The following is a 19,141-nucleotide window of genomic DNA, read 5'->3' as shown; positions in this document are numbered from 1 at the left end:
CCCAGCTAATTCTTTTTTGTATTTTTAGTAGAGACGGGGTTTCACCATGTTAGCCAGGATGGTCTCGATCTCCTGACCTCATGATCCACCCGTCTCGGCCTCCCAAAATGCTGGGATTACAGGTGTGAGCCACTGCGCCCGGCCGGTGTTCAGAGTTTTTACTGGGAGTTGGTCAGGTAGATGTGGCTGACTGCCTGTGTGGTTGACGTAGTTGTTACTCTCTGTGGAGGTACAGCAATAATGCATGGTGCAAAGCCCTCACCATAAATCACAGAGTTATTGTAGACTCTTCCAGTGTCCCACTGCCCCCTGGAGAATGAATGAATGAATGGATGGGACTCTGCATCCATCACCTCACCTGCAGCCATGACTCACCTGTGTCCCTTGACAGTCCCCTCCTAGCACTGCCCACCCCCGAGGCTGGCCAGGGTGGCTCCTTCCTGATTTGGGGCTGGTCCTCATGCCCTCTGCCCTGCTGCTTCCCCTGTGAAAGGAGAAGTCGGGAGAGGATCTTTCAGGACATTGCAGTTCCCGAGGCTCCTCCTCTGCGGATGGTCACTGCCCCTCCGCCAGGCTTCCTGCTCGAGTTTCCTTCTCAGCCAGGCCAGCCCAGAAGCCAGATAGTCCCGGGACAGGCCCAGCCCCAGAGCCCAGAGATGCTGCTGCTGCCCCTGCTGCTGCCCGTGCTGGGGGCGGGTGAGTGGGTCGGCGGCTGGGGATCCCATGTAGGGACTGGGGCTGCTGCTGAGCCTCTGCATCTCCCCAGGGTCCCTGAACAAGGATCCCAGTTACAGTCTTCAAGTCTTCAAGTGCAGAGGCTGGTGACGGTGCAGGAGGGCCTGTGTGTCATCGTGCCTTGCAACCTTTCCTACCCCTGGGATGGCTGGAACGAGTCTACTGCTGCTTATGGCTACTGGTTCAGAAAAGGGACCAACACAAATAGGGGTGCTCCTGTGGCCACAAACAACCCGAGTCGAGAGGTGGAAATGAGCACCCAGGGCCGATTCCAGCTCACTGGGGATCCCGGCAAGGGGAGCTGCTCCTTGGTGATCAGAGACGCGCAGAGGGAGGATGAGGCACGGTACTTCTTTCGGGTGGAGAGAGGACGTCGCGTGAGACATAATTTCTTGAACGATGGGTTCGTTCTAAAAGTAACAGGTATGGAATGGGATGGGAACCCCTGCCTCTCACACTGGGGAGGGACCCTGGGGACAGGCTATGGGCTGAGCACAGAGGGCTCTCAGGGACCCCTGCAGCATTAGAACCCCCCCATCCCCGTCTCTGTCCCAGCCCTGACTCAGAAGCCTGATGTCTACATCCCCGAGACTCTGGAGCCCGGGCAGCCGGTGACGGTCATCTGTGTGTTTAACTGGGCCTTTGAGGAATGTCTAGCCCCTTCTTTCTCCTGGACGGGGGCTGCCCTCTCCCACAGAAGAACCAGACTAAGCACCACCCACTTCTCAGTGCTCAGCTTCACACCCAGCCCCCAGGACCACGACACCGACCTCACCTGCCATGTGGACTTCTCTAGAAAGGGTGTGAGTGCACAGAGGACCGTCCGACTCCTCGTGGCCTGTGAGTGTGGCCTGGGACGCTGGGGCATGCAGACAGACCCGGTGGGTGCGGGGAGGGGCGGGGAGACAGGGGAGGGGGAGGAGCCCAGCGGGTCAGTGAGCGGCTCCCAGCTCAGGAGTGTCCAGGGAGAGGAAGCTGTGGGGTCCCAGGATGCCGGCTCAGCCCTGGGAGGGGCCAGGAATGGCGTCTGGTCCTCTGTCCACACCCGTGAGCCCCGGCTCTAGCTGTCACTTGTCTTTCCTGGGATGTTCCTACTTTCAGGTGTGAGGAACAAATTGTCCCTCCCTGTAGCCAGCTCACAATCTTGTTACAGACGCCCCCAGAGATCTTGTTATCAGCATTTCGCAGGACAACACATCAGGTACTGAGGGCCGTCGGGCTGGGGCTGGGCCAGTCCTCTTTAGGAGATGAAAAATTTTCATGAAAGTGAGGGGATGTGCTCCTCCCTGTAGCCTTTCTCTCTCTTTGTCTCTCTCTCTCTCTCTCTCTTTCGGTTCAGCCCTGAAACCCCAGGAAAATCTCACACATCTGGAAGCCCAGAAAGGCCAGTTCCTGCGGCTCCTCTGTGCTGCTGACAGCCAGCCCCCCGCCACGCTGAGCTGGGTCCTGCAGGACAGAGTCCTCTCCTTGTCCCACCCCTGGGGCCCCAGACCCCTGGGGCTGGAGCTGCCCGGGGTGAAGGCCGGGGATTCAGGGCGCTACACCTGCCGAGCGGAGAACAGGCTTGGCTCCCAGCAGCGAGCGCTGGATCTCTCTGTGCAGTGTGAGTGTGCCCAGCAGGGGCCTGGAGTCCATCGGGAGGGCAGAACGGGTGGGGATGCAGGGGCTGGGCTCAGGGTCCCAGAGCTGAGGGGGCCTTGAGCCCCAGGTCTCAGGGACTGACATTCTTTTTTCTTTTTTTGAGACAGAGTCTTGCTCTGTCTCTCAGACTGGAGTGCAGTGGTATGATCTCGGCCCACTGCAAGCTCCGCCTCCCAGGTTCACGCCATTCTCCTGCCTCAGCCTCCCCAGTAGCTGGGACTACGGGCGCCCACCACCACCCCTGGCTGATTTTTTGTATTTTTAGTAGAGAGGGGGTTTCACCGTGTTAGCCAGAATGGTCTCGATCTCCTGACCTCGTGATCCACCCGCCCCGGCCTCCCAAAGTGCTGGGCATGAGCCACCGCGCCCGGCCCTGGGGACTGATATTCTTACCTATGTAGACCCTCATGCAGTTTGTGTCTGGGACTCAGTGGGTGATTCTGCACTGCCCTTCTATCCCACCCACTTCCCCCACCTCAGTCTCCAGGACACTTCCCTTTACCCAGATGGAAGCCCCTGGCCCGTCTAGAGCCGGTCCCCTCTCTCCATTTCAGATCCTCCAGAGAACCTGAGAGTGATGGTTTCCCAAGCAAACAGGACAGGTAGGAAAGGAGACAGAGGAGCCAGGGCCTCTCGGTGCCGAATTGGGGGCCCAGGCATCTGAAGGGCCCCCACGCAGGAGGGTCCCAGAGCCCTGAGCTGCACATGGATTCTGCCCCTTCCTTCCCTAGTCCTGGAAAACCTTGGGAACGGCACATCCCTCCCGGTCCTGGAGGGCCAAAGCCTGCGCCTGGTCTGTGTCACCCACAGCAGCCCCCCAGCCAGGCTGAGCTGGACCCAGGAGGGACAGATTCTGAGCCCCTCCCAGCCCTCAGACCCCGGGGTCCTGGAGCTGCCTCGGGTTCAAATGGAGCATGAAGGAGAGTTCACCTGCCATGCTCAGCACCCGCTGGGCTCCCAGCACGTCTCTCTCAGCCTCTCCCTGCACTGTGAGTGGGGAAAGGGGGGCACCTGGGTCCCAGGAAGGGGCCCCTGCTGAGTCCTGTCCTCCTTCCCCACAGACCCCCCACAGCTGCTGGGCCCCTTCTGCTCCTGGGAGGCTGAGGGTCTGCATTGCAGCTGCTCCTCCCAAGCCAGCCCGGCCCCCTCTCTGCGTTGGTGGCTTGGGGAGGAGCTGCTGGAGGGGAACAGCAGCCAGGACTCCTTTGAGGTGACCCCCAGCTCAGTCGGGCCCTGGGCCAACAGCTCCCTGAGCCTCCATGGAGGGCTCAGCTCCGGCCTCAGGCTCAGCTGTGAGGCCTGGAACGTCCATGGGGCCCGGAGTGGCTCCGTCTTCCAGCTGCCATCAGGTGAGGGGACTGTGGGGGTCTGAGACATAGGATCCTAGGAAGATGAAGGTTCAGGGTTGTGGGGAGAGGGGCTGGGCGTGGTGGGAAGGGATGGGGACCAAGTCCCTGCTCTGTGGCTGGTGGTGTTGCGGGAAACTGAGGACCAAAGAGAGCCATATGGAGAACAGGAGGATTGTTTATTTAAGGTAAGTACCGGCTTAGTGGATTTACATTTCAAAAGCTGAGCATTAAAGAAAGACACAGCAGGGTTTTTATAAGTAGACTTACAAAAGTAAAACAAAAGCGGTTAATTATATAGTGCATAACTTGTGACCTTGTAGCTGTGTCAAAAGAAAAACAAGAACTGATTAAATAGAAACATTTGTAAAACATAATTATGCTTAAGAAGCCAGGGAAAGGAGTAACAGTAAAATAATTTGTCGTTTTGGTTTTTTTTTTTTTTTTTTTTAGACGGAGTCTCGCTCTGTCACCCAGGCTGGAGTGCAGTGGTCGGATCTCAGCTCACTGCAAGCTCCGCCTCCCGGGTTCATGCCATTCTCCTGCCTCAGCCTCCAGAGTAGCTGGGACTACAGGCGCCCGCCACCTCGACTGGCTAGTTTTTTGTATTTTTTTTTTTTTTTTTTTTTTTTTGAGGCGGAGTCTCGCTCTGTCACCCGGACTGGAGTGCAGTGGCCGGATCTCAGCTCACTGCAAGCTCCGCCTCCCGGGTTTACGCCATTCTCCTGCCTCAGCCTCCCGAGTAGCTGGGACTACAGGCGCCCGCCACCTCGCCCGGCTAGTTTTTGTATTTTTAGTAGAGACGGGGTTTCACCGTGTTAGCCAGGATGGTCTCGATCTCCTGACCTTGTGATCCGCCCGTCTCGGCCTCCCAAAGTGCTGGGATTACAGGCTTGAGCCACCGCGCCCGGCCGTTTTTTGTATTGTTTAGTAGAGACCGGGCCTTTTAGTAGAGACCGCCACCGCGCCTGGCCTTTTTTTTTTTTTTTTTTTTCTTTAACCTTGCTCTGGAAGGGGTGTGTCTGGAGCTCATTCCTTTGGCCTTGGCTTTTTAAAGTGTTATTTTATACCTGTCCCCGAAGTGAGCTTGCTAGGCAGAGGAAAACTTGTGTTTTTTGGTTTTTTTTAACCCTTGCCTTGCCTGTTACTTTTTTTGGAGTGAATGAATGCATATTTATTTTTAAATTTCTGCCTCAGTTTCCCCCTTTTATGTTTTATATAAAAGAAGTTTAATAGAAGGCCTTACTATTACTTAAGTCTGCATGAAGAGACTTTTTTTTCTTTTTTTTTAAATTATTATTATACTTAAGTTCTAGGGTACATGTGTACAACGTGCAGGTTTGTTACATATGTATACATGTGCCATGCTGGTGTGCTGCACCCATTAACTCGTCATTTACATTAGGTATATCTCCTAATGCTATCCCTCCCCTTTCCCCTTACCCCAGGCCCCGTGTGTGATGTTCCCCTTCCTGGAGAGACGTTTTTTGCTTTAGACAAAGGTTGATATTTATGCAGAGCCATTAGCTGAGTGGTAGTTTGCCTAGCTACTATTGCCTTTATAGCTGATTGAATGCTTCTAACAAGGAGAGGTAAGAGACAAGGGAGTATTAGCAACTTCCTAGTATGGCCAGAATCACTTTTATTAAGTCTTGAACCCTCTGCAAAACGAAAACCAGTCCTTAAAGAGAGAATCTGGAGACCACCCTTTCCAAGTTTGAACTGGAACATGTGCTAATTTTTTTATTTTTGCAGTTATTTTTATAATTGCCTTTTCATTGTTACTGATTTTTAGGCAGCAGTTAGATTGAACTTTTTACATTTTTTTTTTTTTTCTGGGCTAGGAGTTGTCCAAAGCTAACCTGCTCTAATAGATAACATTCTTCATTTTTGTGGGTTGCTGGGCCAGTAAATCTAATACATTTGCTGTTTTATTAGTGATGATTTCAAGTACTGCCTGCAAGTTTATGATGTGGTTAAGCATGTAAATAGGACCCGGGTTTTTTGGTTTTTGTTTTGATAAAAATAGGTAGGTTGTTGGATATGTGCGTATGAGGACATGTGTGGGGTAAGCTGCAGTCCACGTTGGTAAGTCTGGCTTTAGAATAGTGACGTTTACAGGGGCCGGGTGCGGTGGCTCAGGCCTGTAATCCCAGCACTTTGGGAGGCCAAGGCGGGCGGATCACAAGGTCAGGAGATCAAGACCATCCTGGCTAACATGGTGAAACCCCGTCTCTACTAAAAATACAAAAAATTAGCCGAGTGTGGTGGCGGGTGCCTGTAGTCCCAGCTACTCGGGAGGCTGAGGCAGGAGAATGGCGTGAACCCAGGAGGCAGAGCTTGTAGTGAGCCAAGATCACGCCACTGTACTCCAGCCTGGGCAACAGAGCGAGACTCTGTCTCAAAAAAAAAAAACAACAAAAGAATAGTGACGTTACCAGGACGACAGTTCTTTGTTTCACCATCTGGTTTTACCGGCATTTTGGTAAGCATAATTGACCTTAGTTGTGTGCTAGGGTGCCACGATATACAATATTGACTTTTTTTTTCTGGGGTCGCAGGGGGACAAGGTGGAGTTACTCTTGGTATGCATACATATTTGTAGTTATTTCTATAGTATTTTTCCAAAGGTGGGTTACCACAAATCGGTGAGTTTTGGTATGCTGCCTGACAAACATTAAAATACAGAGAAATAGGGCGTTGGTAAAAGGGAGGGACCTTGGTTTGGTTTAAGAGGGGACCTGTCTTTGACCCTGCATGAATTTTAAACCACTTACCAGGTAAAAACCTGGGGTTATACGGGAGATAGAGCTTGCAGTGAGCCGAGATGGTGCCACTGCACTCCAGCCTGGGCGACAGAGTGAGACTCCATCTCAAAAAAAAAAAAAAAAAAAAAAACTTGGGGTTATAACATACATAAGGTTGGTTATTTCCTGGGTCACAAATTGAGTAGGTGGTTTTGATTATAAATGCAAGTTTTTTTTGTTTTTTTTTTTTGTACACCAGCCTGGCCATAAGTACAAGCTCTTAAGCGAGTTCCTGTACACTTATAATAAGCATGGTACAATAGAGTTCTAGTTATACTGTTCCCTGACCAGGTAGTATGTGTACACTGGGGACACCTTTTTATTTTTTTATTTTTTATTTTTTTTATTTTTTTTTTGAGACGGAGTCTCGCTCTGTCACCCAGGCTGGAGTGCAGTGGCACGATCTCGGCTCACTGCAAGCTCCGCCTCCCGGGTTTACGCCATTCTCCTGCCTCAGCCTCCCGAGTAGCTGGGACTACAGGCGCCCACCACCGCGCCCGGCTAATTTTTTGTATTTTTAGTAGAGACAGGGTTTCACCGTGGTCTCGATCTCCTGACCTTGTGATCTGCCCGCCTCGGCCTCCCAAAGTGCTGGGATTACAGGCGTGAGCCACCGCGCCCGGCTAGGGGACACCTTTTTACAGGTGCTTCTTTGAGCATGGTTAAGGGGGTAACAACAGCAAAACAATGTACAGCATATTTATACCCAACAAGAACAGAAACGGTCCTTGCCTGGGGCAGGAGGTGGAGCACAATGACAGAACAATAATAAAAGTTAGTAGTACAGGAAAACTACTAGTTCTAAGATTTTTAACCACATTTATTTGCTTCATGAGTCCTTAAGCTTCGGCCGTGCATAGACTAGTCAGCTTTTGGTGTGTGACTAGAGCAGGGTTTACTATTTCCTTAAGCTTGAGCCAATGCGTAGCCTGGTCAGCTTCCGGAGCAGAGCCGTCGTCCTCAGCAGCAACTCGGTCTCACTGTGGGATCAGCTGGGTCAGATGGTCTGGGTCTTGCTGGCTGGTTCACTTGTCTAAAGCTGCCTGTTTCAGTCGACTGTGGTGGGTCCAAGGCACAACCCCCGCAACTTTTTTTTTTTTTAGACGGAGTCTCGCTGTGTCGCCCAGGCTGTAGTGCAGTGGCGCGATCTCTGCTCACTGCAAGCTCCACCTGCTGGGTTCACGCCATTCTCCTGCCTCAGCCTTCCGAGTAGCTGGGACTACAGGCACCCGCCACCACGCCTGGCTAATTTTTTTTTTTTTTTTGTATTTTTAATAGAGATGGGGTTTCACCGTGTTAGACAGGATGGTTTCGATCTCCTGACCTTGTGATCCTCCTGCCTCGGCCTCCCAAAGTGCTGGGATTACAGATGTGAACCACCACGCCCAGCCACAACCCCTGCAACTTTTTTTTTTTTTTTTTTTTTTGAGACGGAGTCTCGCTCTGTCGCCCGGGCTGGAGTGCAGTGGCCGGATCTCAGCTCACTGCAAGCTCCGCCTCCCGGGTTCACGCCATTCTCCTGCCTCAGCCTCCCGGGTAGCTGGGACTACAGGCGCCCACCACCTCGCCCGGCTAGTTTTTTGTATTTTTTTAGTAGAGACGGGGTTTCACCATGTTAGCCAGGATGGTCTCGATCTCCTGACCTCGTGATCCGCCCATCTCGGCCTCCCAAAGTGCTGGGATTACAGGCTTGAGCCACCGCGCCCGGCATCCCCTGCAACTTTTAACAGCAGTAGGAGTGGACAAGATTACAGTATGGGGCCCATCCCCCATGGGTCCTAGAGAAGTTGAGTTTTACTTTTTAACTTAAAAGAGTTTCTAGGTTTAAAGGCATGTCAGGCTTATAGGCATTCTTTCATATACCTAACTACGAACACTTTGCATGGCTATTTTTAAAGCCTGCATTTGCTTTTTTAAGGTTAATTCCTTTATTTCCTGGAGATAGCCTTTTTTTTCCCCCCCAAGATGGGAGTTTCGCTCTTGTCACCCAGGCTGGAGTGCAATGGTGCAATCTCAGTTCACCGCAACCTCCTGCTCCCGGGTTCAAGCGATTCTCCTGCCTCAGCCTCCCAAGTAGCTGGTATTACAGGCATGCACCACCATGCCCAGCTAATTTTGTATTTTTAGTAGAGACAGGGTTTCTCTATGTTGGTCAGGCTGGTCTTGAACTCCCAACCCCAGGTGATCCGCCCACCTCGGCCTCCCAAAGTGCTGGGATTACAGGCGTGAGCCACTGTGCCCGCCGGAGACCACCTTTAATTTGACTTATGATTTGGGGTGCCATCACGCCCTGTCGGCCACCCAAGCAAACAAAATCTCATAGGGCGAATACCCAGTTTGTTTGGTAGGGGTGCACCTGACTTGGAGGAGGACCATAGGCAAGACCTGATTCTATCTCAGATGAGTTTCCTGGCAATATTTCTTCAGTAGCCGCTTGAGTGTCTGGTTCATGTGTTCCGCTTTTTTGAACTTTGCGGCCGATAGGCTGTGTGTAACTTCTATTTTATTTTTAACAGTCTTGTTAAATCTTGCACTATTTTAGCTACACATGCCGGCGCATTGTTTGACTTTAAAGTTAGAGGCAGTCCAAACCTGGGGATAATGTGTTTTAACAGTACTTTAGTTACTTTTCGTGCTTTTTCTGCTCTGGTGGGGAAAACTTCAACCCATCCTGAAAAGGTATAAATAAACGCTAGCATGTATCCATAGTCTCTGGCACAGGGCATTTTGGTAAAGTTTATAAGCAAGCCTTTTTTTTTTTTTTTTTTTTGAGACAGAGTTTCGCTCTTGTCGCCCAGGCTGGAGTGTAATGGCACAATCTCGGCTCACTGCAACCTCCGCCTCCTGGGTTCAAGTGATTCTCCTGCCTCAGCCTCCCAAGTATAATATATATATATAATTAAATATATATTTATATTTAAGTAAAATATATATACAGGCATGTGCCACCATGCCCAGCTAATTTTGTATTTTTAGTAGAGACGGGTTTCTCCAGGTTGGTCAGGCTGGTCTTGAACTCTTGACTTCAGGTGATCTGCCCACCTCGGCCTCCTAAAGTGCTGGGATTACAGGCGTGAGCCACCGCACCTGGTTTATAAGCAAATTTTCATAAGGCATGGCTTCTTTTCCTGTTCAGTTTTCCAGATGAGGGTTGTTTGTTTATTTGCAATGGAATCTCTCTGTCGCCCAGGCTGTAGTGGTGTAGTGGTGTGTGTAGTGGTGTGTGTAGTGGTGCGGTGTGTAGTGGTGCGGTGTGTAGTGGTGTGTGTAGTGGTGCGGTCTCAGCTCACTGAAACCTCCGCCTCCCAGATTCAAGCAATTCTTCTGCCTCAGCCTTCCCAGTAGCTGGGACTACAGGCGCCCACCGTTTTGTTTTCTTAGTAGAGACAGAGTTTCACTGTGTTTTGATCTCCTGACCTTGTAATCCACCCGCCTCAGCCTCCCAAAGTGCTGGGATTACAGGCGAGGAGGGTTTCTTTTTCCCCCCTGCTTTGTAACTTTATATAATGGCTTAGCCATAAGTGAGAAACGTGGAATCCAGATATGGCAGAATTTTGCTGCCTTCAACTTTTAATGTGACCATGGGCGCCTAGAGGCCTAATGAGAAGGAGCCCAGTCTGTCCTGGTCCTCACATCCTTCAGCTCCTGCCAGCCCCATCAGGTAAGTATTTGGTTTCTTTAAGGTGCAGGAGCCCTTGGCCGATGGCTTCTTTGCCTCGCAGACTTGGCCATTTCCCTTATTACCTTCTGGACATTTATCCTTCCAGTGGCCTTTCATTTTGCATTTTGCACATTGATCCCTCTATAGCCTTGGTCGGCTCTTTTTGTTTGTTTGTTTGTTTTGTTTTTGAGGCGGAGTCTCACTCTGTCGCCCAGGCTGGAGTGCAGTGGCCGGATCTCAGCTCACTGCAAGCTCCGCCTCCCGGGTTCACGCCATTCTCCTGCCTCAGCCTCCCGAGTAGCTGGGACTACAGGCGCCCGCCACCTCGCCCGGCTAGTTTTTTGTATTTTTTAGTAGAGACAGGGTTTCACCGGGTTAGCCAGGATGGTCTCGATCCTGACCTTGTGATCCGCCCGTCTCGGCCTCCCAAAGTGCTGGCATTACAGGCTTGAGCCACCGCGCCCGGCTGGTCGGCTCTTAAATCCCTGCCTAACTTGACCTTTTCCACATCCACGCCTGCGTGCACATCCTTTCACATTGCTTATTTTTCTTTCTTTTTGTTTTTTTTTTTTTTTTTTTTTTTTTTTTTTTTTTTTTTTTTTTTTTTTTTTTTTGAGACGGAGTCTCGCTCTGTCGCCCAGGCTGGAGTGCGGTGGGGCGATCTCGGTTCACTGCAAGCTCCACCTCGCAGGTTCACGTCATTCTCCTGCTTCAGCCTCCGGAGTACCTGGGACTACAGGCGCCCGCCACCACGTCCCCCTAAGTTTTTGTATTTTTAGTAGAGATGGAGCTTCACTGTGTTAGCCAGGACGGTCTCGATCTCCTGACCCCGTCATCTGCCCACGTCGGCCTCCCAAAGTGCTGGGATTACAGGTGTGAGCCGCCGTGCCCAGCCTGCTAATTTTTCTTTTTATGAGGGCTGCTGCCAACCGACTGGCCTTTTTTGTCAGCCTATGTTCTGCTTCCTTTTTCCTTCCTGAGTTCTCCTGCTCCTACAGCTGGCCAGTGGGGCCGGGCAACGGCATGGGCCCCGCCCGCATGCACGCATTGCCATCTGTCTTTCCTCTTTCTGATTTTTCTTTTTCTTCATTTCTTCATTTTCTTTCTTTTTTCTTTTTTTTTTTTTTTTTGAGATGGAGTCTCGCTGTGTCGCCCAGGCTGGAGTGCTGTGGCCGGATCTCAGCTCACTGCAAGCTCCGCCTCCCGGGTTCCCGCCATTCTCCTGCCTCAGCCTCCCGAGCAGCTGGGACTACAGGCGCCGCCACCACCTCGCCCGGCTAGTTTTTTGTATTTTTTAGTAGAGACGGGGTTTCACCGTGTTAGCCAGGATGGTCTCGATCTCCTGACTTCGTGATCCTCCCGTCTCGGCCTCCCAAAGTGCTGGGATTACAGGCTTGAGCCACCGCGCCCGGCCTTTTTTCTTCATTTTCACACTTACTTTTTGGGGCTAGGTAGGATCTGCACAGCCGTGGTCCACTCCTGGGCTGCTATGGGCCCAGAGGCTTGGTAGGTGCCTGCCGCAAGTTGTAAGAATTATGCCTTTCTATTATTATTATTTTTTCCCCCAGGGCCAGTCCCCGCCCCCCTCTTTTTCCCGATGGCGCCGGGCTGGGGAGAGGGACTTAACCCTTGGCGTGCCTAGCTGCTGGGCGCCTCGCTCGTTGCTTTTGCTCTTTCCCGTTTTGTTCCCTGGTCACGGTTAATGTACACCTTGGTGGTCACTTTTATAAGCTGGGTGGCATTCATGCCTGCAGCTTCCGCTTGATGTCACCCCGGCTTGCCCTGCAAATGCTGTGCTTACCATGCGCTGATTTTCAGCAGCCTCAGGGTCAAATGGGGTGTAAAGCTGGAATGCTTCACAAAGTTTTTTATAAAACTGACTTGGGGCTGGGCGCGGTGGCTCAAGCCTGTAATCCCAGCACTTTAGGAGGCCGAGACGGGCGGATCACGAGGTCAGGAGATCGAGACCATCCTGGCTAATACGGTGAAACCCCGTCTCTACTAAAAAAATACAAAAAACTAGCCGGGCGCGGTGGCGGGCGCCTGTAGCCCCAGCTACTCCGGAGGCTGAGGCAGGAGAATGGCGGGAACCCGGGAGGCGGAGCTTGCAGTGAGCTGAGATCCGGCCACTGCACTCCAGCCTGGGCGACAGAGCGAGACTCCGTCTCAAAAAAAAAAAAAAAAAAAAAAAAACCTGACTTGGCTGTCATCAGCTCTCTGAAGCACTTTTGAAATTTTTCTTCTATTAATTGCTTTCTTTCCACCAGCTTTCTCGCCTTGCAGAAGTGCCTCTCGGTCGGTACCTGTGTAAACGCTGAAGCTGAGTTGCATCCTCTGGGTCCTAGTTAGGATCTGGGTCTGAGAACTGACCTTGAGTGCATGCATGCCTCAGCATGCCCTGCCTCTGCTGGTGCCTGGGGTTTTAGCCAGCGGAGAGCTGCCTAAGTTACTCTCCTGCACTTTTTAGTGTTAAATCACATTGGGAAAAGCTGCTTGCAATCTGGTCAGGTTGGATTGTGTGTCAGAAAGATGGACTGCATCAGATCTGTAAGGGCTTGGGGCTTCTCCGTGTAGGAGGGAGTATGAGGTTTCCAGTTTAGTAGATCAGTAGTCGAAAAGTCGAAAAGGGCTGATGGATGATGGTCCGTTTAGCCCCCTGAACCTGGCCTCGGTTATTATAATAAATGGGTCCTCACATCTCCCTGACAGGCATTTGCATAGCTCAAGCACGGCCAGATCTGAGACGGCCTGCTTGACTATTTTGACTTCCTTCCCTGGCCCTTTGAGGCTCTGATCCTTCCCTTCAGGGTGAGACTTGGGGCGTGCTAGCTCCTGAATTTGGTTCCTGGAGGGCTGTTGGCCTCAGTAAAGGCGGGTAGGCTGGGACATATGGAGGAGGAATCTGTTTCCTCTGGCAGCTGTTGCAAAACTGGCTTCTGTTGCTCTTTCTGGGATTTTTCTTTTAACTTCGTGTCAGTCGGCGAAGCTGCTCTTACTTTTACTTTTGGCTCGGGCTACAAGTGTTTTGCGATAAGCTGCTAAACAGGGCTGGATCCAGGTTGGTCTTGTCTATCCTATATTTAACCATGAATCAATATAAGGAAACTGATAAGGATACTCAGGCTGTCACCATCTTAAATACATGGCCAATTGTTTTCTAGTCTACAGTTTCTTCAGTCAGCCGTCCAACATCAAAGGAAAGTCATTCTAATTCACAGAGAGTTCTCAACCTCTGGGGGATTCGCTTAACTTTATAATCCCCTGAATAAACCTTTCTTAAAGTTTTGTGACATGCGCTTCAATGGAGTAAGTTTTGATGACTGTCCTTCTATTCCTTTCTTTACGGCGCAGTGCACTCACTCGCTCTTCCTCTTGTTTCCGCCGACTATACTGTCTCCTATCATGGGAGTTTTTAGACACTACTTGGCTTTGGAGAGTTCCTTATTCCTGCTACGACTCTGAGCTGTAGGGCAGCTCCGATTAGCAGTATGCAGATCGCCACTAGTCGTAGTCGGCCCCACACTTTGCTCAGAGCACGGAGTCCACACTAAGAGATTTGTGACTTCTCACTTTGTGACTGATGAGCCTAATTAGGCCTCTACATTTAAACACTTTTACACACTTCCCCACTCCCAGTTCCTATGGTCCTAATTGGGGTGGCAAGCCACTCTCACCACCTCCAGTTCCTTAGGTGGGGTGGCTCGCCACCTCCCGTTTCCTTTTCCTAATCGACTTAGTGAGCCATTCTCGTGTCTCGTATTGGTTGGGGTGTGAGTTTCATCCAAATTGACAAGCCACTCTTCGCCGCCCCCAGCCCCTCTGGATCGGACTACTAGGCACACCCCAGGAAGTGATCAGGCTCCCCTTCCATCCCTACGGGATGGGTCCTGCCTTGGGCCCCAAATTACTGCGGTTCCTGAAGTGCACTGTTTCTGAAATTGTTCTGTAGCTCCTTTCAGGTTTTGTTGCGCTGCTGGGTAGGGGCGCCAGGTCAGGGGAGAGCTGATTTCTTCTCCAGGCTAAAGTTCTCCCAGTGGCACCTGGGGTCACAGGTCTCCCGAGGCCCGGGGCTCCAGCCCCCAGAGCAAAGGAGGCAGTAAACCTGCCGTCTCTGGTCCCTTCATGGTCGCCAAAAATGCTGTGGGAAACTGAGGACTGGAGAGACCGATACAGAGAACAGGAGGATTGTTTATCTTAGGTGCACACCAGCTCAGTAGATTCGCATCTAAAAAGCTGAGCATTAAACAAACACAGAACAGGATTTTTATGAGCGGACTTACGAAAGTAAAACAGAGGCAGTTAATTATATGATAGGTCACATGATTTATAGTATAGCGTAACTTGTGGCTTTGCATAGCTGGTGGCCTTGTAGCTGTGTCAAAAAAAAAAAAAAAAAAAGAACTGGCTAAATACAGACATTTGTAAAACATAGTTATGCTTAAGAAGCCAGGGAAAGGAGTAGCAGAAAGGAATTTTTCTTTTTTTCCTTCAACCTTGCTCTGGAAGGGGGTGTGTCTGGAGCCTATTCCTTTGGCCTTGGCTTTTTAAACAGTATTATCTCATAACTGTCCTTGAAGTGAGCTTGCTAAGCAGAGGAAAACTTGTTCTTTTTTTTTTTTTTTAACCCTTGCCTTGCCTGTTACTTTTCTTGGAGTGAATGAATGCATATTTATTTTTAAATTTCTGCCTCAGTTGGGGATGAAGAATCTGAGAGCTCTAGGTCTGTGGGAGGAAGGGGCAGGAGGGTCTCAGGGCTAGGAGAACACCACCCCAAACCCTGCTCCCATGCAGGGAAGCTGGAGCGTGGGGGAGGAGTCGGCCTGGGGGCTGCCCTGGGAGCTGGTGTCGCTGCCCTGCTAGCTCTCTGTTCCTGCCTCGTCATCTTCAAGTAAGTGTCATCCCTGGGAGGGCAGGCAATGCAGGGTGTGGGAAGGGAGAGGGTTCTAGAATCCCAGACAGTCCCAGCTGCAGGAATCTAGGTGGGGCAGTGGGTGTAAGAACTGGGCCTTGGGCAAGAGAATCAGAGCAGGGGTCTGCTCCAGGGCCCTGATCCAGGCCATCTATGAGGGTCCCCAGTTCTCACTGTGGAAGTCACCCCATGGATATGTCCCCACCCCACTGGCCTCCATGGCCTTCCAGCCTCTGCTAAGCCATGTGGGAAGCAGTCACCCCAGGCTCTGGGCCAGCCTGAAGACTGAAGGACAGTGCTTCTTCCCTCAGGGTGAAGACCTGCAGGAAGGAAGCTCGCAAGAGGGCAGCAGCAGAGCAGGACGTGCCCTCCACCCTGGGGCCCATCTCCGAGGTGAGAGCCCAGCCTCTGTCTGCTGGGGCCCCAGCTGTTCCCCTTGCCTGGATGGCCATGGGCACTCCTCTTGGTGCCTTACAGAATCATTGTGCCCCAAATAAGATTTTGCTCCTGGGTCCCCATCAATGCAGTCCCAAGTCCCATGATCTGGGGGGCACCCTCCCCCCTGCTCCCCATGTCCCCTCCCAGAACCAAGGCCTCCCTGGGCCTGTCCATACTCTGCCTGTGCTCCATCTTTGTGTTCGAGTAGATCTTCCCAGGTCCCTGAGGTCAGTCCAGGTCCGAGCAAATCCCCATCTTTCTCACACCTCCTCCTTCCTGGGCATCCACTCATAATTTGCAATTAGATAGTAACTTGATTGACTAGAACTTTAATGTCTGCTTCTCCTTCCACACTGCAAGCTGCCTGAGGTCAGGGATGGTGTCTCCCTAGTTCCCCTGGGAATATCCAGGGGCTGGCACAGGGGAGCTGTTCCATAAGGGCAGCGGGCGCTGGAGTCAGAGAGACCTGGACGTGAATCCTGGCCTGACCACTGCTTAGATATGTGGGTTTGGGGTATTTACTCAGCCTCCATTTCTCCATCTGATCATGGGGACCACAGTGCCTCACCAGTGGATTGTGGTGAGGATTTTGTGAGTCTGGATTTTATGAGCCTGGCAGTAAATTACCAAGAGCCAGATGTTATTGTTCTCAAATACTTGCTGAATGAGTGAATGGATGAGGGCCCAGCCAGCATCTGTGGAATGAGTAGGTGAAACAGGAAATGCTCAGCTTTCAGGTCCTCTTGTGCATCCTCCTTGCTCTTGCTTAGCCCCCATGATCCTAATTTGACCCCCTTTCTCCCCTGCATTCAGGGTCACCAGCATGAATACTCGGCAGGCAGCTCCCAAGACCACCTGCCCCCAGGTGCAGCCACCCCCACCCCAGGGCAGAGGGAAGAGCAGGAGCTCTACTACGCCTCCCTCAGCTTCCAGGGGCTGAGGCTCCGGGAGTCTACGGACCAGGAGGCCCCCAGCAGCACTGAGTACTCAGAGATCAAGATCCACAAGGGACGGCCCCCAAGGGGCCTGGGCTTTGGGCTTCAGCTGGAGAGGGAGACATCAGGGATGGTTCCCAAGTGAAGAGTTCTCCATGGAAACAGGACACCAGCAAGTGCGTGGGAGTCATATTGGTGTGACGGCCAGAACTGGACTCAGATTTCAGCCCCATCCCCAGTGAAGAGCTTGAGTTTGAAGAGTATACTCTTTTTTGAGACAGGGTCTCACTCTGTCCCCAGGCTGGAGTGCAGTGGTGCAATCTCAGCTCACTGTAGCCTCAACCTGCCAGATTGAAGTGATCCTCCTGTTTCAGCCTCCCAAGTACCTGGGACTACAATTGTGAGCCACCACACCAGGCTCGTTTTTGTATTTTTAGTAGAGACAGGGTTTTGCCGTGTTTCCCAGGTTGGTTTTGAACTCCTGGGCTCAAGCAATCTGCCTGCCTCTGCCTACCAAAGTGCTGGGATTACAGACGTGAGCCACCGTACCTGGCTGAAGATTATACTTTCAATTCAGAGCGAGTTTGAAGATAACACTTTTGAGGCATCGCATCTATGGTTCATTACTACAGAAGCTTCTCTGGATGTGTAAAGCACAGGAAACCAGGCAGAGGAGGCACAGGGCGCTCTCCAGAACGAGAAGCCAGCTCCTGGGGTTGCTTTGCTGCAATCAGCATTCCCCATTGATAACCATTCTCCTCCTTCGGAAGAGGGAGAGTGAGAGAACCAAGTCCGAGTGGTCCCCATTTTAACATTAAAAAAAAAAAAAAAAAAAAGGCTGTGCGTGGTGGTTCATACCTGTAATCTCAGCACTTTGGGAGGCTGAGGTGGGTGGATCACAACATCAGGAGTTCAAGGCCAGCCTGGGCAAGACGGTGAAACCCCGTCTCTACTAAAAACACAAAAATTAGCCGGGCATGGTGGCGGGCACCTGTGTAATCCCAGCTACTGGGGAGACTAGGCAGATAATTGGTTGAACCCGGGAGGCAGAGGTTGCAGTGAGCTGAGATCGTCCCACTGCACTCCAGCCTGGGTGACAGAGTGAGACTCTGTGTCTAAATAAATAAATAAATAAATAGAGCCTGAGTTTGGGCAAGTCATCTTACTCCTCAGTAAAACGGACACAATAAACCTAAATCACAGGGCTATTGTGGGACAGAAAGGAAGTCATTTAAAACAAGGCACCCAGGCCAGGCACAGTGGCTCACATCTGTAATCCCAGCACTTTGGGAGGCTGAGGCGGGCAGACCACATGGAGTTCAAGACCAGCCTAGCCAACATGGTGAAACCCCATCTCTACCAAAAACACAAAAATTAGCCAGATGTGGTGGGGCACACCTGCAGACCCAGTACTCAGGAGGCTAAGGCACGAGAATCACTTGAACTCAGGGGACAGAGGTTGCAGTGAGCCGAGATTGCACCACTGCACTCCACCTTGGGCAACAGAGTGAGGCTCTGTCTCAAAAATAAATAAGTAAGGCCAGGCATGGTAGCTCACGCCTGTAATCCCAGCACTTTGGGAGGCCAAGGCAGGCCTCACGCCTGTAATCATGCTGTGTCTACTAAAAATTCAAAAATTAGCAGGGCATGGTGGTGGATGTCTCTAATCCCAGCTACTAGGGAGACTGAGGCAGGAGAATTACTTAAACCCGGGCGGCAGAGGTAGCAGTGAGCTGAGATCACGCCATTGCACTCCAGCCTGGATGCCAAAAGCAAAACTGTCTCAAAACAAAAAAGAAAGAAAAGAAAAGAAAGAAATGAGAGCTCACTATGTTGCCCAGTCTGCTCTCAAAGTCCTGGCCTCAACCAATCCTCCCACCTCAGCCTCCAAAAGTGCTAAGATTACAGGTGTAAGCCACCATGTTGGGCTGACCTGATCTTGTAACTCCAAGTTTCTACCCTTTTACTGACATCTGTCCATTTTTCTCTCCTCCTAACCCCCAGCAACCACGGTTCTAATTCTACTTTGTTTCCATGAGTTTTGTGGCAGGAGAATAGGGGATTAGGGGAACGGGAGCTCAGCAGGTGCAGCCAGTTCCTACAGACAGGAGAGCGCAGGTGTGGCGCACAGGCCACATTCTCACTCCCATGATAACAAGCCACATAAGCCTCTGATTGACTGCAGGCCGGGTCTCCACTATGGCCCCTGATTGGTCGTGAGCCAATCCTTCATAGCATGTAACCAATTGGAGGCCTCTGAAGGGCGCCTAGGGGTGTTGCCGGGTTCCTTCTAGCTTATTATAAACCCTAATTGGGGAGCCTCTTGAGCTGCTGGCTCGATCCCGCTCCCACTCTGAACTGTCTTCAATAAATCTGTGCTTTTCTATTCACAATAGCAAAGACATGGAATCAACCCAAATGCCCATCAATGATAGACTGGATAAAGAAAATGTGGTGTATATACACCATGGAATACTATGCAGCCATAAAAAAGGATGAGATCATGTCCTTTGCAGGGACATGGATGGAGCTGGAAGCCATTTTCCTCAGCTACTAAAAATACAAAAATTAACCAGGCATGGTGGTGGGTGCCTGTAATCCCAGCTACTTGGAGGCTGAGGTGGGAAAATCACTTGAACCCGGGAGGTGGAGGTTGCAGTGAGCCAAAA

At 51.3% G+C, this 19,141-nt stretch overlaps 1 protein-coding gene and 1 non-coding gene across 2 annotated transcripts; both read left to right on the top strand.

The window, feature by feature from the left end:
* The first annotated feature begins 515 nt into the window (after positions 1-515).
* On the top strand, positions 516-17,307 carry SIGLEC11 (sialic acid binding Ig like lectin 11). Its single transcript, XM_010369527.2, is given in 12 exon segments — positions 516-696; positions 767-798; positions 801-1,158; positions 1,291-1,575; positions 1,889-1,936; positions 2,075-2,338; positions 2,931-2,978; positions 3,108-3,365; positions 3,438-3,725; positions 14,982-15,078; positions 15,411-15,492; positions 16,351-17,307. Coding segments are annotated over 12 exon segments (2,172 nt in total). The 5' UTR covers positions 516-551; the 3' UTR covers positions 16,618-17,307.
* Positions 17,060-17,273, top strand: LOC115892438. Its single transcript, XR_004052327.1, has one exon. It is a non-coding gene; the product is annotated as a small nucleolar RNA U3 (small nucleolar RNA).
* Positions 17,308-19,141: the final 1,834 nt, after the last annotated feature.

The sequence above is a fragment of the Rhinopithecus roxellana genome, chromosome 12 (genome assembly GCF_007565055.1).
Source record: "Rhinopithecus roxellana isolate Shanxi Qingling chromosome 12, ASM756505v1, whole genome shotgun sequence".
NCBI lineage: Eukaryota > Metazoa > Chordata > Mammalia > Primates > Cercopithecidae > Rhinopithecus > Rhinopithecus roxellana.
Note: the sequence above shows the minus strand (reverse complement) of the source record. Positions and strands in the feature narration are given on the sequence as shown.